This window comes from Daphnia magna, linkage group LG3, assembly GCF_020631705.1.
Source record: "Daphnia magna isolate NIES linkage group LG3, ASM2063170v1.1, whole genome shotgun sequence".
In the NCBI taxonomy this organism is placed as follows: Eukaryota; Metazoa; Arthropoda; class Branchiopoda; order Diplostraca; family Daphniidae; genus Daphnia; species Daphnia magna.
The window spans coordinates 3,763,659-3,776,956 of NC_059184.1; the positions used below are offsets into that span (position 1 = coordinate 3,763,659).

At 35.0% G+C, this 13,298-nt stretch overlaps 3 protein-coding genes and 3 long non-coding RNA genes across 7 annotated transcripts; 3 read left to right on the forward strand and 3 right to left on the reverse strand.

Moving 5' to 3' along the window:
• Positions 1–335: 335 nt before the first annotated feature.
• Positions 336–1,685, forward strand: LOC116919497 (protein SET). Of its 2 annotated transcripts, none has more exons than XM_032925504.2 (4): positions 336–494; positions 554–833; positions 969–1,322; positions 1,385–1,685. In XM_032925504.2, exons 2-4 carry the CDS (start codon positions 570–572, stop codon positions 1,553–1,555), a joined length of 789 nt encoding a protein of 262 aa, XP_032781395.2. In that variant the 5' UTR covers positions 336–494; positions 554–569; the 3' UTR covers positions 1,556–1,685. The 2 variants fall into 2 exon arrangements, with proteins under 2 accessions (XP_032781395.2, XP_032781396.2); XM_032925505.2 differs by having other exon boundaries at positions 337–494; positions 551–833.
• LOC116919492 (histone deacetylase 3) lies at positions 1,571–3,904 on the reverse strand. The gene is made up of 11 exons (XM_045171144.1): positions 3,699–3,904; positions 3,510–3,633; positions 3,256–3,357; positions 3,003–3,197; positions 2,810–2,943; positions 2,620–2,732; positions 2,434–2,540; positions 2,227–2,375; positions 2,023–2,164; positions 1,868–1,966; positions 1,571–1,809 (listed from the first exon to the last, which is right to left on the reverse strand). Exons 1-11 carry the CDS (start codon positions 3,763–3,765, stop codon positions 1,737–1,739), a joined length of 1,305 nt encoding a protein of 434 aa, XP_045027079.1. The 5' UTR covers positions 3,766–3,904; the 3' UTR covers positions 1,571–1,736.
• A 134-nt stretch (positions 3,905–4,038) lies between these two features.
• Positions 4,039–4,991, forward strand: LOC116919498 (40S ribosomal protein S15Aa). The gene is made up of 4 exons (XM_032925507.2): positions 4,039–4,183; positions 4,408–4,558; positions 4,617–4,782; positions 4,846–4,991. Exons 2-4 carry the CDS (start codon positions 4,426–4,428, stop codon positions 4,937–4,939), a joined length of 393 nt encoding a protein of 130 aa, XP_032781398.1. The 5' UTR covers positions 4,039–4,183; positions 4,408–4,425; the 3' UTR covers positions 4,940–4,991.
• A 954-nt stretch (positions 4,992–5,945) lies between these two features.
• Positions 5,946–6,844, reverse strand: LOC123470610. The gene is made up of 2 exons (XR_006644405.1): positions 6,659–6,844; positions 5,946–6,593 (listed from the first exon to the last, which is right to left on the reverse strand). It is a non-coding gene; the product is annotated as an uncharacterized LOC123470610 (long non-coding RNA).
• A 517-nt stretch (positions 6,845–7,361) lies between these two features.
• On the forward strand, positions 7,362–7,864 carry LOC123470611. The gene is made up of 2 exons (XR_006644406.1): positions 7,362–7,412; positions 7,478–7,864. It is a non-coding gene; the product is annotated as an uncharacterized LOC123470611 (long non-coding RNA).
• On the reverse strand, positions 7,460–7,930 carry LOC116922369. The gene is made up of 2 exons (XR_004393953.2): positions 7,869–7,930; positions 7,460–7,688 (listed from the first exon to the last, which is right to left on the reverse strand). It is a non-coding gene; the product is annotated as an uncharacterized LOC116922369 (long non-coding RNA).
• Positions 7,931–13,298: the final 5,368 nt, after the last annotated feature.

Consider the following 13,298-nt stretch of genomic DNA (forward strand, 5'->3'; position numbering starts at 1 on the left):
GTTCGCATCCGAAGAAGGGTACGCCAAATTTCTTTAACTCCTTATCTAAAATTCTAAAATATTTGATAACAAAATATTTTGCATTTTGTTGCATATAAGCTGGCAGAATGAATGGAAAACTGTTGAAGGGTATAGCTCGCTGTGTGTGGGGTTTTGTTTTTCAATGCGTTGAAAAATGGGCTTTAATTAGTTTACAGCTAGCAGATTTACTAGGTAATTACCTAATTGTGGGAAGCATCCAGTTTAAGTGCACTATATGTGTTTGGGCCTAGTCATGTTCGGCAAAGATCAATTGCTTTTATCGTTGGTGGTCCCTGACGATGAAAAAGCTGTTCACGGGTAACCAACCCATGGGTAGACCGGGGCCGAGCCCTGCCAGGCCCTGCTGGCCTGTTGTACTTCGTGAAAATTGAAAAAGTAAATTTGGCATCGTCTAGCAGAAGACGTGCTTTGCCACGAAGAAGAAGCGTTATACGAATAGAAGGATAGACCCGGTAAGCATTTCTTTTTCCTTAAAACAATCATCACTAGTTTGACCAAGTGTGATTAGCAGTTCAGAGGAAAAGACCATGTCGAATAACGGGGCATCTGACGAAAAACGAGCCAAACTAGCGGAGCAGGGAGAACTGTCTCCAGTGGCTACCGAAGATGACGCTATATACCAAGCGGCCCTCGAGGAAATCGATGATTGTCAGAGCCAGATTGATAGTCTGAATGAGCAAGCATCTGAAGAAATCCTTGCAGTGGAAGTCCGTTTTAATACTCTCAGGAAACCACACTACACCAAACGAGCAGAGATCATAGCAAAAGTTCCTAGGTTCTGGATCACAACGGTAACTACTCACTTTTTAAATATCTTAATTATTCACATTAGGTTAGGTAGTTAATTGAATTCATCTCATTTTTTTTCATTCATTGTGTAATTTGCTAGTACTATACCATTGTAAAAAAGAATGTTATAATTCTAGTTTATGAATCATCCTCAACTCTCCCTAACGATTCCAGAGGAACAACAGCACTGTCTCCAAGACCTGCAAAATTTATTGATAGAAGAATTTGAAGATATAAAAAATGGTTACAAGATAATCCTGAAATTTAATCCAAATAACCCTTATTTTGAGAATGAAAGCCTCATCAAAGAATACCGCTTGGAAGGCAATGGACAGCCAAAAAGTGTAGTTACACCAATCAAATGGAAACCAGGCAAAAATTTCTTAGTTGACAATGCAGAAAAAGGGTCCAGAAAAAGAAAGGCATCTGATTCCTCATTCTTTTCTTGGTTTACTGACTCTAATCATTCCAGCCTTGATGAAATCGCTGACGTAATTATTTTAGTGTATCTTACGTATCGTTTCCATATGTAATCCTGTTCCTTGTCAATTAGATTCTGAAAGATGAAATTTGGCCCAATCCTCTCCAATTCTTTATGATGCCTGAAGCACTCTCAGAGGAAGGTGACGATGATGGCGACGTGGAGGACGAAGAGGACGAAGAGGATGAAGAAGGTGATGTGGAAGGAGACGCCGAAGGAGAATCGAATTACGACACTGATTAAACATGCCAATGCCGCTTTTGCGTTGTTTAAAGTCCTTGTATTGTATGTCAATGTGCCGAAAAGATGCGAGTCAGAATCCAGAATGAAAGTGAGCAATGCCTTTTTTTTAATAAAAGAAAATCGGTAATAATTAATCGCAGCCTTTATTACAAATGAGAGGGAGTAAACTGGGAATGAAAGTTCAGGAATCTGTCGTGGCACTGTCTTTGTCTTGATCCTTTTCTCCATCATAATATTCATTATCTGGTTCGATTCTGCAAATGTTGCAGGTATTAATATTTTAATTCATATGAGTAAACCAGTAAGTTTTACCTTTTATCCTCTTCTTCTTGATGCAGGCGAGAATCAGGATCTAGCTCCTCTGTTTCCTCAAAATTTAAAAGGTCCGGTGGAACGTCTTGCATCATAACACTGAAAAAACGAACTTCATGCAACTGAAACAAATTTTATGAGTGATAAGGCTATACCTAGGTGCGTGTTCAATCATCCGTAAGTTCTCATGGATAGTCTTCGTTATGGTTTCCAAGTATTGCTTACTATTAGCATTTTCTTGGCGAGTAACAACATCAGGATGGAGAGAGAAATCTGGAGCAAAGTACTCGAAATATTCTTATGAAAAAGAAGAAAATGTTAATCAGGAGGCAAAACATAATTCAAACTGTGTTATTTACCATTGTATGGTAACTCATTGCTGATAGCTTCATCAACCAGTAGGGAAGTTTCGTACGTCCAGCATCGAGCAACATTTCTCAGTGTGTATCCTCCGCCTCCCAATACCAATAAAGGAACATTGAAATCTTTTACGAATTTAACGCATTCTCTAAAAGATGAGATCAAATTTGATTGGTTTTAAAAGCTAAAAGAAGTAGACGTAGTACCCGTGTCCTTTTGTGCTGAGGTTGAAACATCCTAACCGATCATTAGCTAACGAATCAGCACCGCATTGAAGAACAATAGCAGTCGGCTGATAAAACTCCATCACATACTAAAGTGAGAATTGTAGAAAAAAAAATATATATATATCATCTTTTACCTAAATGTAACAACAAGGTAACTTTCTATACCTGAATGACTGGTTTGAAAACTTGCAAATAGCTTTGATCATCAATACCCTCTTTTAACGGGATGTTAACGGAATAATAGCGACCACACTCAGCCCCGATTTCATACATGTCTCCTAATGGTGCAAAATTAAAAGTGGGGTTCAGTGATTATTGACGAAATACATACACTTCCAGAATTTTAAAAGCAAACCTGTTCCAGGAAAAAAGTAATTTCCATATTTGTGAAAAGAAACAGTCATCACTCTATCTGTAAGGTAAAAAGCTTCCTGAACTCCATCTCCATGATGAATATCAATGTCGATATATAGAACGCGGGGGTGATACCTTGAAAGAAACGGACATGGTTAACCATACTAAGAGCTATTAGTGATTTAAATTTTTACTTTAGAAGTTCCAATATGGCAATCACTATATCATTGACATAGCAAAAACCAGAAGCTTCAAATTTCTTTGCATGATGGAGTCCTCCAGACCAATTGATTGCAATGTCTGTGCTGCCATGGTTCAATTTGGTGGCACCTTCCAGTGAGGCACCAGTGTACATTGAACAAAAATCAAACAGTCCATCAAAAACAGGACTAAGATGGAAATAAGAATTTGTCTAAGATAAAATGGTGAATATTTTCACAATATTACCAGTCATCACCAACATTGAACTGTCCTAAACATTTACTAAATGCTTGTATATTTTGTGGGGAAACCCGTTGGAGAAATTCTATGTAGTCTTCTGAATGAAATCTGTTTAGAACAGTAATGTTATAGTAAGTGCATTGTATCTAGAAGAGTGTAAGTATAATTTATAAAAGTTGACACTTGTTGTTCTTCGCTATGTAGCTTTATGGAAGAATCAGCACTTTTTGTTGAAATGAGTTTACACAGCTTTACATTACCTGCACATGTCATGGGCTGATGCTCGATATGGTCGGTAAACTTGCATTTTCTTGTACATCCCATAATGTAGAACCAGACTGTGGGTTACTGATAATCTCTGTGGCTTCATTGGATGGAGTGGACCTGGACATAGTAAACAAAAAATTTTGGTCTTTAAATAAGAATTTTAAAGTTTCAAAATATCAGACCATAATGAAAATTTCCAACGTCTTGGTCGTGGAAGTATGAAACCACTTTATTTGCTCCGAATCCCATTTTCGTTGTTTATAATTAAAACCTATAGTTTTTCTTTTTTTTTTGGTTTTTTTGGTTTTCGTTTTGTTATTTTTTTCTACTTTGTTTTGTTCAGTTCAACCTCTAGTGGCTACTGCCAACACCCACAGTAAAAAAATTATTTTAACTAAAATATATTGTAGAACGTAAAATGCATAAGAAAGCCTAGAATAATGTGAAAAATTAAGAAATATAAAAAAACGAGCAAAATGTAGCAAACAATATCGTTAATAATGATACAATATAAATAATAAATTAATAATGACATGGACGAAATTGGTAACGTCGCTTACCCAATCTGGCAACGAGGTCTTCTTAATTTGTGCAGTGAAAAATTTCTTTCACTTCCACTTGTGGTAAAGCCAGCGCCCCTTGCGGATTTCGTTCTTTTAGAAGCCAGGTAATTCATTTTTTTTCAGCGAAAAATATCAAGCGAATTCTATTTCATCGAGCATTTATTCTTAATTAAAACTGAATTGCCACCTTTTCTTGTAATAAGCCATTTATTCATATTGATTTTGAAACATTTCATCATACTTAGAAAAGCTTTTTAGTGTCAATCTGATTCCTGTCTTTACATTCGAGCTACGTTAACCGGTCGAATTCCCATCTTTTTCATCTTAGGAGTGATTTCATATTGAAATGGTACGAATGAACGTTTTGGCTGATGCCTTAAAGAGCATCAACAATGCTGAAAAGCGAGGCAAACGCCAGGTTTTGATCCGGCCGTGTTCTAAAGTTATTGTCAAGTTCCTGACCGTCATGATGAAACATGGTAAGCGTGTAAAAGATGTGAAATTTTATGTTATGTTTAATATCAATGTTTCAATTAGGCTACATAGGAGAATTCGAAATTGTTGACGATCATCGGGCTGGCAAAATTGTTGTAAATCTGACTGGTCGTCTGAACAAATGTGGTGTTATCTCACCTCGCTTTGATGTTCCCATTCGTGACATTGAGAAATGGTCAAATGATTTGCTGCCTTCTCGCCAATTTGGGTATTTCAAGTGAACATGCATTTTCAGTACATGAGCTTTATTTTTTTTAAAATTATAAATTAGGTATGTGGTTATGACAACATCAGCTGGAATCATGGATCATGAAGAAGCCAAGAGAAAACATGTGGGAGGCAAGATCCTAGGATTTTTCTTCTGAAACTGTTGGCAACCTTCTAATATATGATGGTCAATACACATTTGGAAGATGATATTTCGCATACCTTACCACATATCCAAAATCAATTCTCTTTCCAAGAGGACTGTTAAGTGGTGAGAATGCTCCAGATGAGGTTAATTTTGGCTTTGTGGTAGGTTTTCTCTATTTCATTGATTGCATTCATATTAGTTTTTATGGAATTTTAGAATTGTTAATGTGGCATCCAATTGAAAGGTGCGTAAAGGCTGACATTTTTTACTGATCAGCCATTATAAAATATGTAGTATTTAAACGGAGTGAATACCCAAGGTGCATTAATTGTTTGGCAATGCCATAAGGATTGTAGCAATATCCAACACAAGCTAGAATTGCTGTAGAACTATATTAATGTTCATTTTGATTTCACGAATTTATTCATTTATATAGAGAAGACGAAAGGTGATTGCTGTTGGACAGTGAAATGCGTGCATAAGCTTGTTAACTTAAACTGAGCTGCTGGTGACATTTTTTCGTGAACTTAAGTAAACTGCAATATCGAATAAACATTCGTTCTTTTAAGTGAATCTTGAAATAGTATAACATAATCGAACGGAATGAGTATATCCGACTTCCTATTTGATGAATGGACATAAACATAACATTAGAGGCAGAAAAAAACGAGATGTAGGTAGACAGCAATAATTATAGAGTGGTTCGAGGTTGCCATCTTGGATAGTTATTTCTCCCAGTTTGGTGCAACCTCAAACAAAAAAGCATTGGCAATTTTAGATAAATAGTGCCAGCCAACTGTCAGTTTACAGATTGACATAAGTAAATTCATTATTAATAATGACAAGCGTTGTAAATTTTACACTGGCATCGACTCCTATGGAAAATTAATTGCCTTATTGGACTTAATCGAACAATCTGCTCCGAAACCACATCCACTAGAAGTCCTAACGCATTTGGAAATAAAATACTGTGGAAAGTGGCAACTACAATTTTTTCTTTGGCTTAGTTAAGCATATTTAATGTTTTATCTAGGAAATTTATTGCTGCCCTCACAAACCCTACAAGTGCATTATTTGGATAAGATGTTAATGTATTGGCATTTGGCACGAAGGCGTGCCATACCTGATTGGCTGAGCTGCTTTAGCGTAGTAATTATGGTGAGAAATTACTAAAGGAAATTGTATTTACGATAAACATGTTTTCTTTATATAATTAATGTAGAGAAAATATAATAATAAATTAAATACTTTACTCTAGAATTTTGAAAACATAAATTATGAATAAAATACTGATAAAAGCTGTATTAGAGAGCACCTATCAGGGAAGAGAGTAGCCATATTTGAACCGATGAGGGAACCCCAGTCTCCACCTTGGACGTAATATTTGTCGTACCCGAGCCTTTTCATTAACCGGTCGAAAATAAGTCCCATTTCAGCAGGACCTAAACCAGGTTTTCGAGCTGGGTCAGAGAACCTATAGCCAGGCAAAGAGGGAACTACAAGTTCAAACACAAAATCATATCCTTCAGTTTCCCTAGTGAGCAAGGGAATAATTTTTGTGAACTCTATGAATGAGCCTGGCCATCCATGAAGAAGCAGCAACGGTAAAACTTTTTTGTTTTTCATCAATTCTTTACTGGGCTTAGCATGAATGAAATGGATTCCTAATTAACAGAATAGTTCAAATAATTAAACAAATCAGAAATTCACTGAGAATATGAGCAACAACCGAGTCCACCAATATCCAATACCTGCATTATTGTAACTAACTTGGCATTGTAAACTACACCCATTACAAAAATTTTTCACTTTCATTAGTTTCCCACCAAAAATACTAAAATTGCCAATGCTTTTTTGTTTGAGGTTGCACCAAACTGGGAGAAATAACTATCCAAGATGGCAACCTCGAACCACTCTATAACCCTCATGTTAGGATATTGTAAAAACATAGCAGGAATCAATTGCTTGTGATACTTAAAACTATTTCCTAGTTGTAATTAAACTATTCCCTTGTTGTAATTAGAAAGTTGTAATTATATGTATTCCGACCACTCTGTACATATCCAAGTGTTAGACAGATCGTGATTTTCATCAAGCGAGGCTGATTTATACTTTTCTAATGGCAAAGGATTTGTGGGTAGATCAAGCAACAGTCTTGCGTCTCCCCTGTAAGAATTTTAATAACGTTTAAGGACGACGAAAAATGAAGTGTTCTAAGCTTAATAAAATCCATGTGAAATTTACATAGTTAACTAAAGTATTCATGATTTCGCTAAAAATTTTCGCAATAGAGGCAATTCCCATCGCGGTTTCGCGTGTCAATTGTTTCGATGTCCGCCATTTTCTCTGGTTGTTTATGTCATGTTTTGCGTTGTCTGTATTGGCTGAAAGTGTTATTTCCCAATACAAAGTGGATTTTGTGAATCAGTGTTTAATTTTTTTCAATTTTTTTTTTGTCAGTTTATTGCTACGTATCTTAGTTAGTATGTATAACAATTTCTGTTTCCAGATCACATTTCTTGTATTTAAAAAAAAATCTTTTCTGTAGGGCTGTCAGAAGATAAACGTAAGTATGCAGCAAAACTATTAATAGTAGGTTGTGATTGCCCCTATACAATTCACGAAGAGTATTGGTGCAATGGACTTAGCATCGCAGGAAAAATGCCACTGGTAACCAATCTTGATTTGGTAAATTACCTGCTATGTTCCAAGTCTCCATACACGCATGAAGATTTAAAGGCTTACAAGGGCCTTGAGACCTACAAGAGATTTATCGATGGGGGAATTGGATCATTTTGTGCAATCAGTCTTTTAAACAAAAATTTGTTGATGAAAGCGAAGGTTATTACTCTTCATTTGTTTATTTGTAACATTACTATAACATATAACTTTTTGATGTCATAACGTATAAATAAATTATACTTCATAATTTGTATTACCTCTTGAACATTTAAAATTACTCTTCTTGACTCTCTATCCATGGCTGACTTAGCGTTAACATACACTTTGTCAAGATTCAGGGATGGGGCCCAGTCTGGGTGTGTTTCTCCAGTGTACTAAAAAGGTTTTCCTGTGTGATTTCAAATAGAAGAATTAGATAGACACATTCACTATTAATAAATTTGTTGAGACTTACCTAGAACAAAATGTGCATTACAAACTCTAATGTTATTTGTTTTTGCAACCCGGGGCACAACAATATTGAAAACCCATGACAGCCCTACAGAAAAGATTTTTAAAAAAATACAAGAAATGTGATCTGGAAACAGAAATTGCTACACATACTAACCAAGATACGTAGCAATTAACTGACACAAAAAAAAATTAAAAAAAATTAAACACTGATTCATAAAATCCACTTTGTATTGGGAAATAACACTTTCAGCCAATACAAACAAGGCAAAACATGACATAAACAACCAGAGAAAATGGCGGACATCGAAACAATTGACACGCGAAACCGCGATGTGAATTGCCTCTATTTATTCTTCTTTTCAAACCTAAATGCATGAAAAACTACATGTTTGAAAATCAAAATTAAAGAAGTAAGCCTATCACGAAAGTCACATTAGCAATGTGATTCGACTGTCTTTTTAACAGAAAATTACTATTCCATAGTTACCATAAGTAAACCGATAGATGATTTGACAAGAAAATGAATAAGTTCTACGAAATCAGCATTCGAATTTGAGTATCACACGTGCTTTTGAGCGAATTCCAAGAGATTCCGTTTTTGGCCGATTTTCGCAAAAATGAGAAGGGTATAGCCTTCCCACTTTTTCATTTTTGACTAAATTCTAGATTTGGCCAAAAATACATGGTTTCGATTCAAAATTTAACAGCAATCATGAAAACCGACTTCATTTTTACGTGGAACTTATAGTTTTTATGATATTTTCATTCAAAGTGATAAGCCCTACTTTTTTGCCAATTTTGTATTTTTACCAAAACTTGAGTATAGTATATGACAATACGTGGATTAGATTTAAAATGTAACGAGAATGAAGAAAACTGGCTTTGTTTTCTTGTGGGACTTGAAATTTCTGAATTAAACGTAAAAAACGGGTTACAAAGTTGGCGCGCTAGTATGCTACAGCGCCATCACGATACAGTACAATTATTTAAGATATTTTAAAAACGGGTGATTTCACAAGAAAACGAATGAGTTCTACGAAATCAGCATTCGAATTTGAGTATCACACGTGCTTTTGAGCGAATTCCAAGAGATTCCGTTTTTGGCCGATTTTCGCAAAAATGAGAAGGGTATAGCCTTCCCACTTTTTCATTTTTGACTAAATTCTAGATTTGGCCAAAAATACATGGTTTCGATTCAAAATTTAACAGCAATCATGAAAACCGACTTCATTTTTACGTGGAACTTATAGTTTTTATGATATTTTCATTCAAAGTGATAAGCCCTACTTTTTTGCCAATTTTGTATTTTTACCAAAACTTGAGTATAGTATAGAGGTTTTTCCATTTGGTTCGTGTAAGTAGAGGGAAAAGTCCGTGCGGCTAGTCGACTAGTGCGCACCATGGCGGGGGATAGCCGAAACATGCTGCAGACTTTGCTTGATCCAACCAATAGACACCCTATTGTCTGACACGACAATAGACAATAGAATAGGAATACAATAGACAAATAGACAATAGGGTGTCTATTGGTTGGATCAAGCAAAGTCTGCAGCAAGTTTCGGCTATCCCCCGCCATGGTGCGCACTAGTCGACTAGCCGCACGGACTTTTCCCTCTACTTACACGAACCAAATGGAAAAACCTCTATATGACAATACGTGGATTAGATTTAAAATGTAACGAGAATGAAGAAAACTGGCTTTGTTTTCTTGTGGGACTTGAAATTTCTGAATTAAACGTAAAAAACGGGTTACAAAGTTGGCGCGCTAGTATGCTACAGCGCCATCACGATACAGTACAATTATTTAAGATATTTTAAAAACGGGTGATTTCACAAGAAAACGAATGAGTTCTACGAAATCAGCATTCGAATTTGAGTATCACACGTGCTTTTGAGCGAATTCCAAGAGATTCCGTTTTTGGCCGATTTTCGCAAAAATGAGAAGGGTATAGCCTTCCCACTTTTTCATTTTTGACTAAATTCTAGATTTGGCCAAAAATACATGGTTTCGATTCAAAATTTAACAGCAATCATGAAAACCGACTTCATTTTTACGTGGAACTTATAGTTTTTATGATATTTTCATTCAAAGTGATAAGCCCTACTTTTTTGCCAATTTTGTATTTTTACCAAAACTTGAGTATAGTATATGAAAATATGTGGATTAGATTTAAAATGTAACAAGAATGAAGAAAACTGGCTTTGTTTTCTTGTGGGACTTGAAATTTCTGAATTAAACGTAAAAAACGGGTTAAAAAGTTGGCGCGCTAGTATGCTACAGCGCCATCACGATACAGTACAATTATTTAAGATATTTTAAAAACGGGTGATTTCACAAGAAAACGAATGAGTTCTACGAAATCAGCATTCGAATTTGAGTATCACACGTGCTTTTGAGCGAATTCCAAGAGATTCCGTTTTTGGCCGATTTTCGCAAAAATGAGAAGGGTATAGCCTTCCCACTTTTTCATTTTTGACTAAATTCTAGATTTGGCCAAAAATACATGGTTTCGATTCAAAATTAAACAGCAATCATGAAAACCGACTTCATTTTTACGTGGAACTTATAGTTTTTATGATATTTTCATTCAAAGTGATAAGCCCTACTTTTTTGCCAATTTTGTATTTTTACCAAAACTTGACTATAGTATATGAAAATATGTAGATTAGATTTAAAATGTAACGAGAATGAAGAAAACTGGCTTTGTTTTCTTGTGGGACTTGAAATTTCTGAATTAAACGTAAAAAACGGGTTACAAAGTTGGCGCGCTAGTATGCTACAGCGCCATCACGATACAGTACAATTATTTAAGATATTTTAAAAACGGGTGATTTCACAAGAAAACGAATGAGTTCTACGAAATCAGCATTCGAATTTGAGTATCACACGTGCTTTTGAGCGAATTCCAAGAGATTCCGTTTTTGGCCGATTTTCGCAAAAATGAGAAGGGTATAGCCTTCCCACTTTTTCATTTTTGACTAAATTCTAGATTTGGCCAAAAATACATGGTTTCGATTCAAAATTTAACAGCAATCATGAAAACCGACTTCATTTTTACGTGGAACTTATAGTTTTTATGATATTTTCATTCAAAGTGATAAGCCCTACTTTTTTGCCAATTTTGTATTTTTACCAAAACTTGAGTATAGTATATGAAAATATGTGGATTAGATTTGAAATGTAACAAGAATGAAGAAAACTGGCTTTGTTTTCTTGTGGGACTTGAAATTTCTGAATTAAACGTAAAAAACGGGTTAAAAAGTTGGCGCGCTAGTATGCTACAGCGCCATCACGATACAGTACAATTATTTAAGATATTTTAAAAACGGGTGATTTCAGAAGAAAACGAATGAGTTCTACGAAATCAGCATTCGAATTTGAGTATCACACGTGCTTTTGAGCGAATTCCAAGAGATTCCGTTTTTGGCCGATTTTCGCAAAAATGAGAAGGGTATAGCCTTCCCACTTTTTCATTTTTGACTAAATTCTAGATTTGGCCAAAAATACATGGTTTCGATTCAAAATTTAACAGCAATCATGAAAACCGACTTCATTTTTACGTGGAACTTATAGTTTTTATGATATTTTCATTCAAAGTGATAAGCCCTACTTTTTTGCCAATTTTGTATTTTTACCAAAACTTGACTATAGTATATGAAAATATGTAGATTAGATTTAAAATGTAACGAGAATGAAGAAAACTGGCTTTGTTTTCTTGTGGGACTTGAAATTTCTGAATTAAACGTAAAAAACGGGTTACAAAGTTGGCGCGCTAGTATGCTACAGCGCCATCACGATACAGTACAATTATTTAAGATATTTTAAAAACGGGTGATTTCACAAGAAAACGAATGAGTTCTACGAAATCAGCATTCGAATTTGAGTATCACACGTGCTTTTGAGCGAATTCCAAGAGATTCCGTTTTTGGCCGATTTTCGCAAAAATGAGAAGGGTATAGCCTTCCCACTTTTTCATTTTTGACTAAATTCTAGATTTGGCCAAAAATACATGGTTTCGATTCAAAATTTAACAGCAATCATGAAAACCGACTTCATTTTTACGTGGAACTTATAGTTTTTATGATATTTTCATTCAAAGTGATAAGCCCTACTTTTTTGCCAATTTTGTATTTTTACCAAAACTTGAGTATAGTATATGACAATACGTGGATTAGATTTAAAATGTAACGAGAATGAAGAAAACTGGCTTTGTTTTCTTGTGGGACTTGAAATTTCTGAATTAAACGTAAAAAACGGGTTACAAAGTTGGCGCGCTAGTATGCTACAGCGCCATCACGATACAGTACAATTATTTAAGATATTTTAAAAACGGGTGATTTCACAAGAAAACGAATGAGTTCTACGAAATCAGCATTCGAATTTGAGTATCACACGTGCTTTTGAGCGAATTCCAAGAGATTCCGTTTTTGGCCGATTTTCGCAAAAATGAGAAGGGTATAGCCTTCCCACTTTTTCATTTTTGACTAAATTCTAGATTTGGCCAAAAATACATGGTTTCGATTCAAAATTTAACAGCAATCATGAAAACCGACTTCATTTTTACGTGGAACTTATAGTTTTTATGATATTTTCATTCAAAGTGATAAGCCCTACTTTTTTGCCAATTTTGTATTTTTACCAAAACTTGACTATAGTATATGAAAATATGTGGATTAGATTTAAAATGTAACGAAGAATGAAGAAAACTGGCTTTGTTTTCTTGTGGGACTTGAAATTTCTGAATTAAACGTAAAAAACGGGTTACAAAGTTGGCGCGCTAGTATGCTACAGCGCCATCACGATACAGTACAATTATTTAAGATATTTTAAAAACGGGTGATTTCACAAGAAAACGAATGAGTTCTACGAAATCAGCATTCGAATTTGAGTATCACACGTGCTTTTGAGCGAATTCCAAGAGATTCCGTTTTTGGCCGATTTTCGCAAAAATGAGAAGGGTATAGCCTTCCCACTTTTTCATTTTTGACTAAATTCTAGATTTGGCCAAAAATACATGGTTTCGATTCAAAATTTAAACAGCAATCATGAAAACCGACTTCATTTTTACGTGGAACTTATAGTTTTTATGATATTTTCATTCAAAGTGATAAGCCCTACTTTTTTGCCAATTTTGTATTTTTACCAAAACTTGACTATAGTATATGAAAATATGTGGATTAGATTTAAAATGTAACAAGAATGAAGAAAACTGGCTTTGTTTTCTTGTGGGACT

Excerpts from the sequence above, each read along its gene's own strand:
- LOC116919497 (XM_032925504.2), top strand. The coding sequence starts at position 570 with ATGTCGAATAACGGGGCATCTGACGAAAAACGAGCCAAACTAGCGGAG. Across the intron at positions 834-968 it reads CTAGGTTCTGGATCACAACG|TTTATGAATCATCCTCAACT; the intron begins GTAACTACTCAC and ends TTATAATTCTAG. Across the intron at positions 1,323-1,384 it reads GCCTTGATGAAATCGCTGAC|ATTCTGAAAGATGAAATTTG; the intron begins GTAATTATTTTA and ends CTTGTCAATTAG.
- LOC116919492 (XM_045171144.1), bottom strand. The coding sequence starts at position 3,765 with ATGGGATTCGGAGCAAATAAAGTGGTTTCATACTTCCACGACCAAGAC. Across the intron at positions 2,733-2,809 it reads TTACTTTTTTCCTGGAACAG|GAGACATGTATGAAATCGGG; the intron begins GTTTGCTTTTAA and ends TTGCACCATTAG. Across the intron at positions 2,541-2,619 it reads TTTTCAAACCAGTCATTCAG|TATGTGATGGAGTTTTATCA; the intron begins GTATAGAAAGTT and ends TTCTCACTTTAG.
- LOC116919498 (XM_032925507.2), top strand. The coding sequence starts at position 4,426 with ATGGTACGAATGAACGTTTTGGCTGATGCCTTAAAGAGCATCAACAAT. Across the intron at positions 4,559-4,616 it reads GACCGTCATGATGAAACATG|GCTACATAGGAGAATTCGAA; the intron begins GTAAGCGTGTAA and ends TGTTTCAATTAG. Across the intron at positions 4,783-4,845 it reads CTGCCTTCTCGCCAATTTGG|GTATGTGGTTATGACAACAT; the intron begins GTATTTCAAGTG and ends ATTATAAATTAG.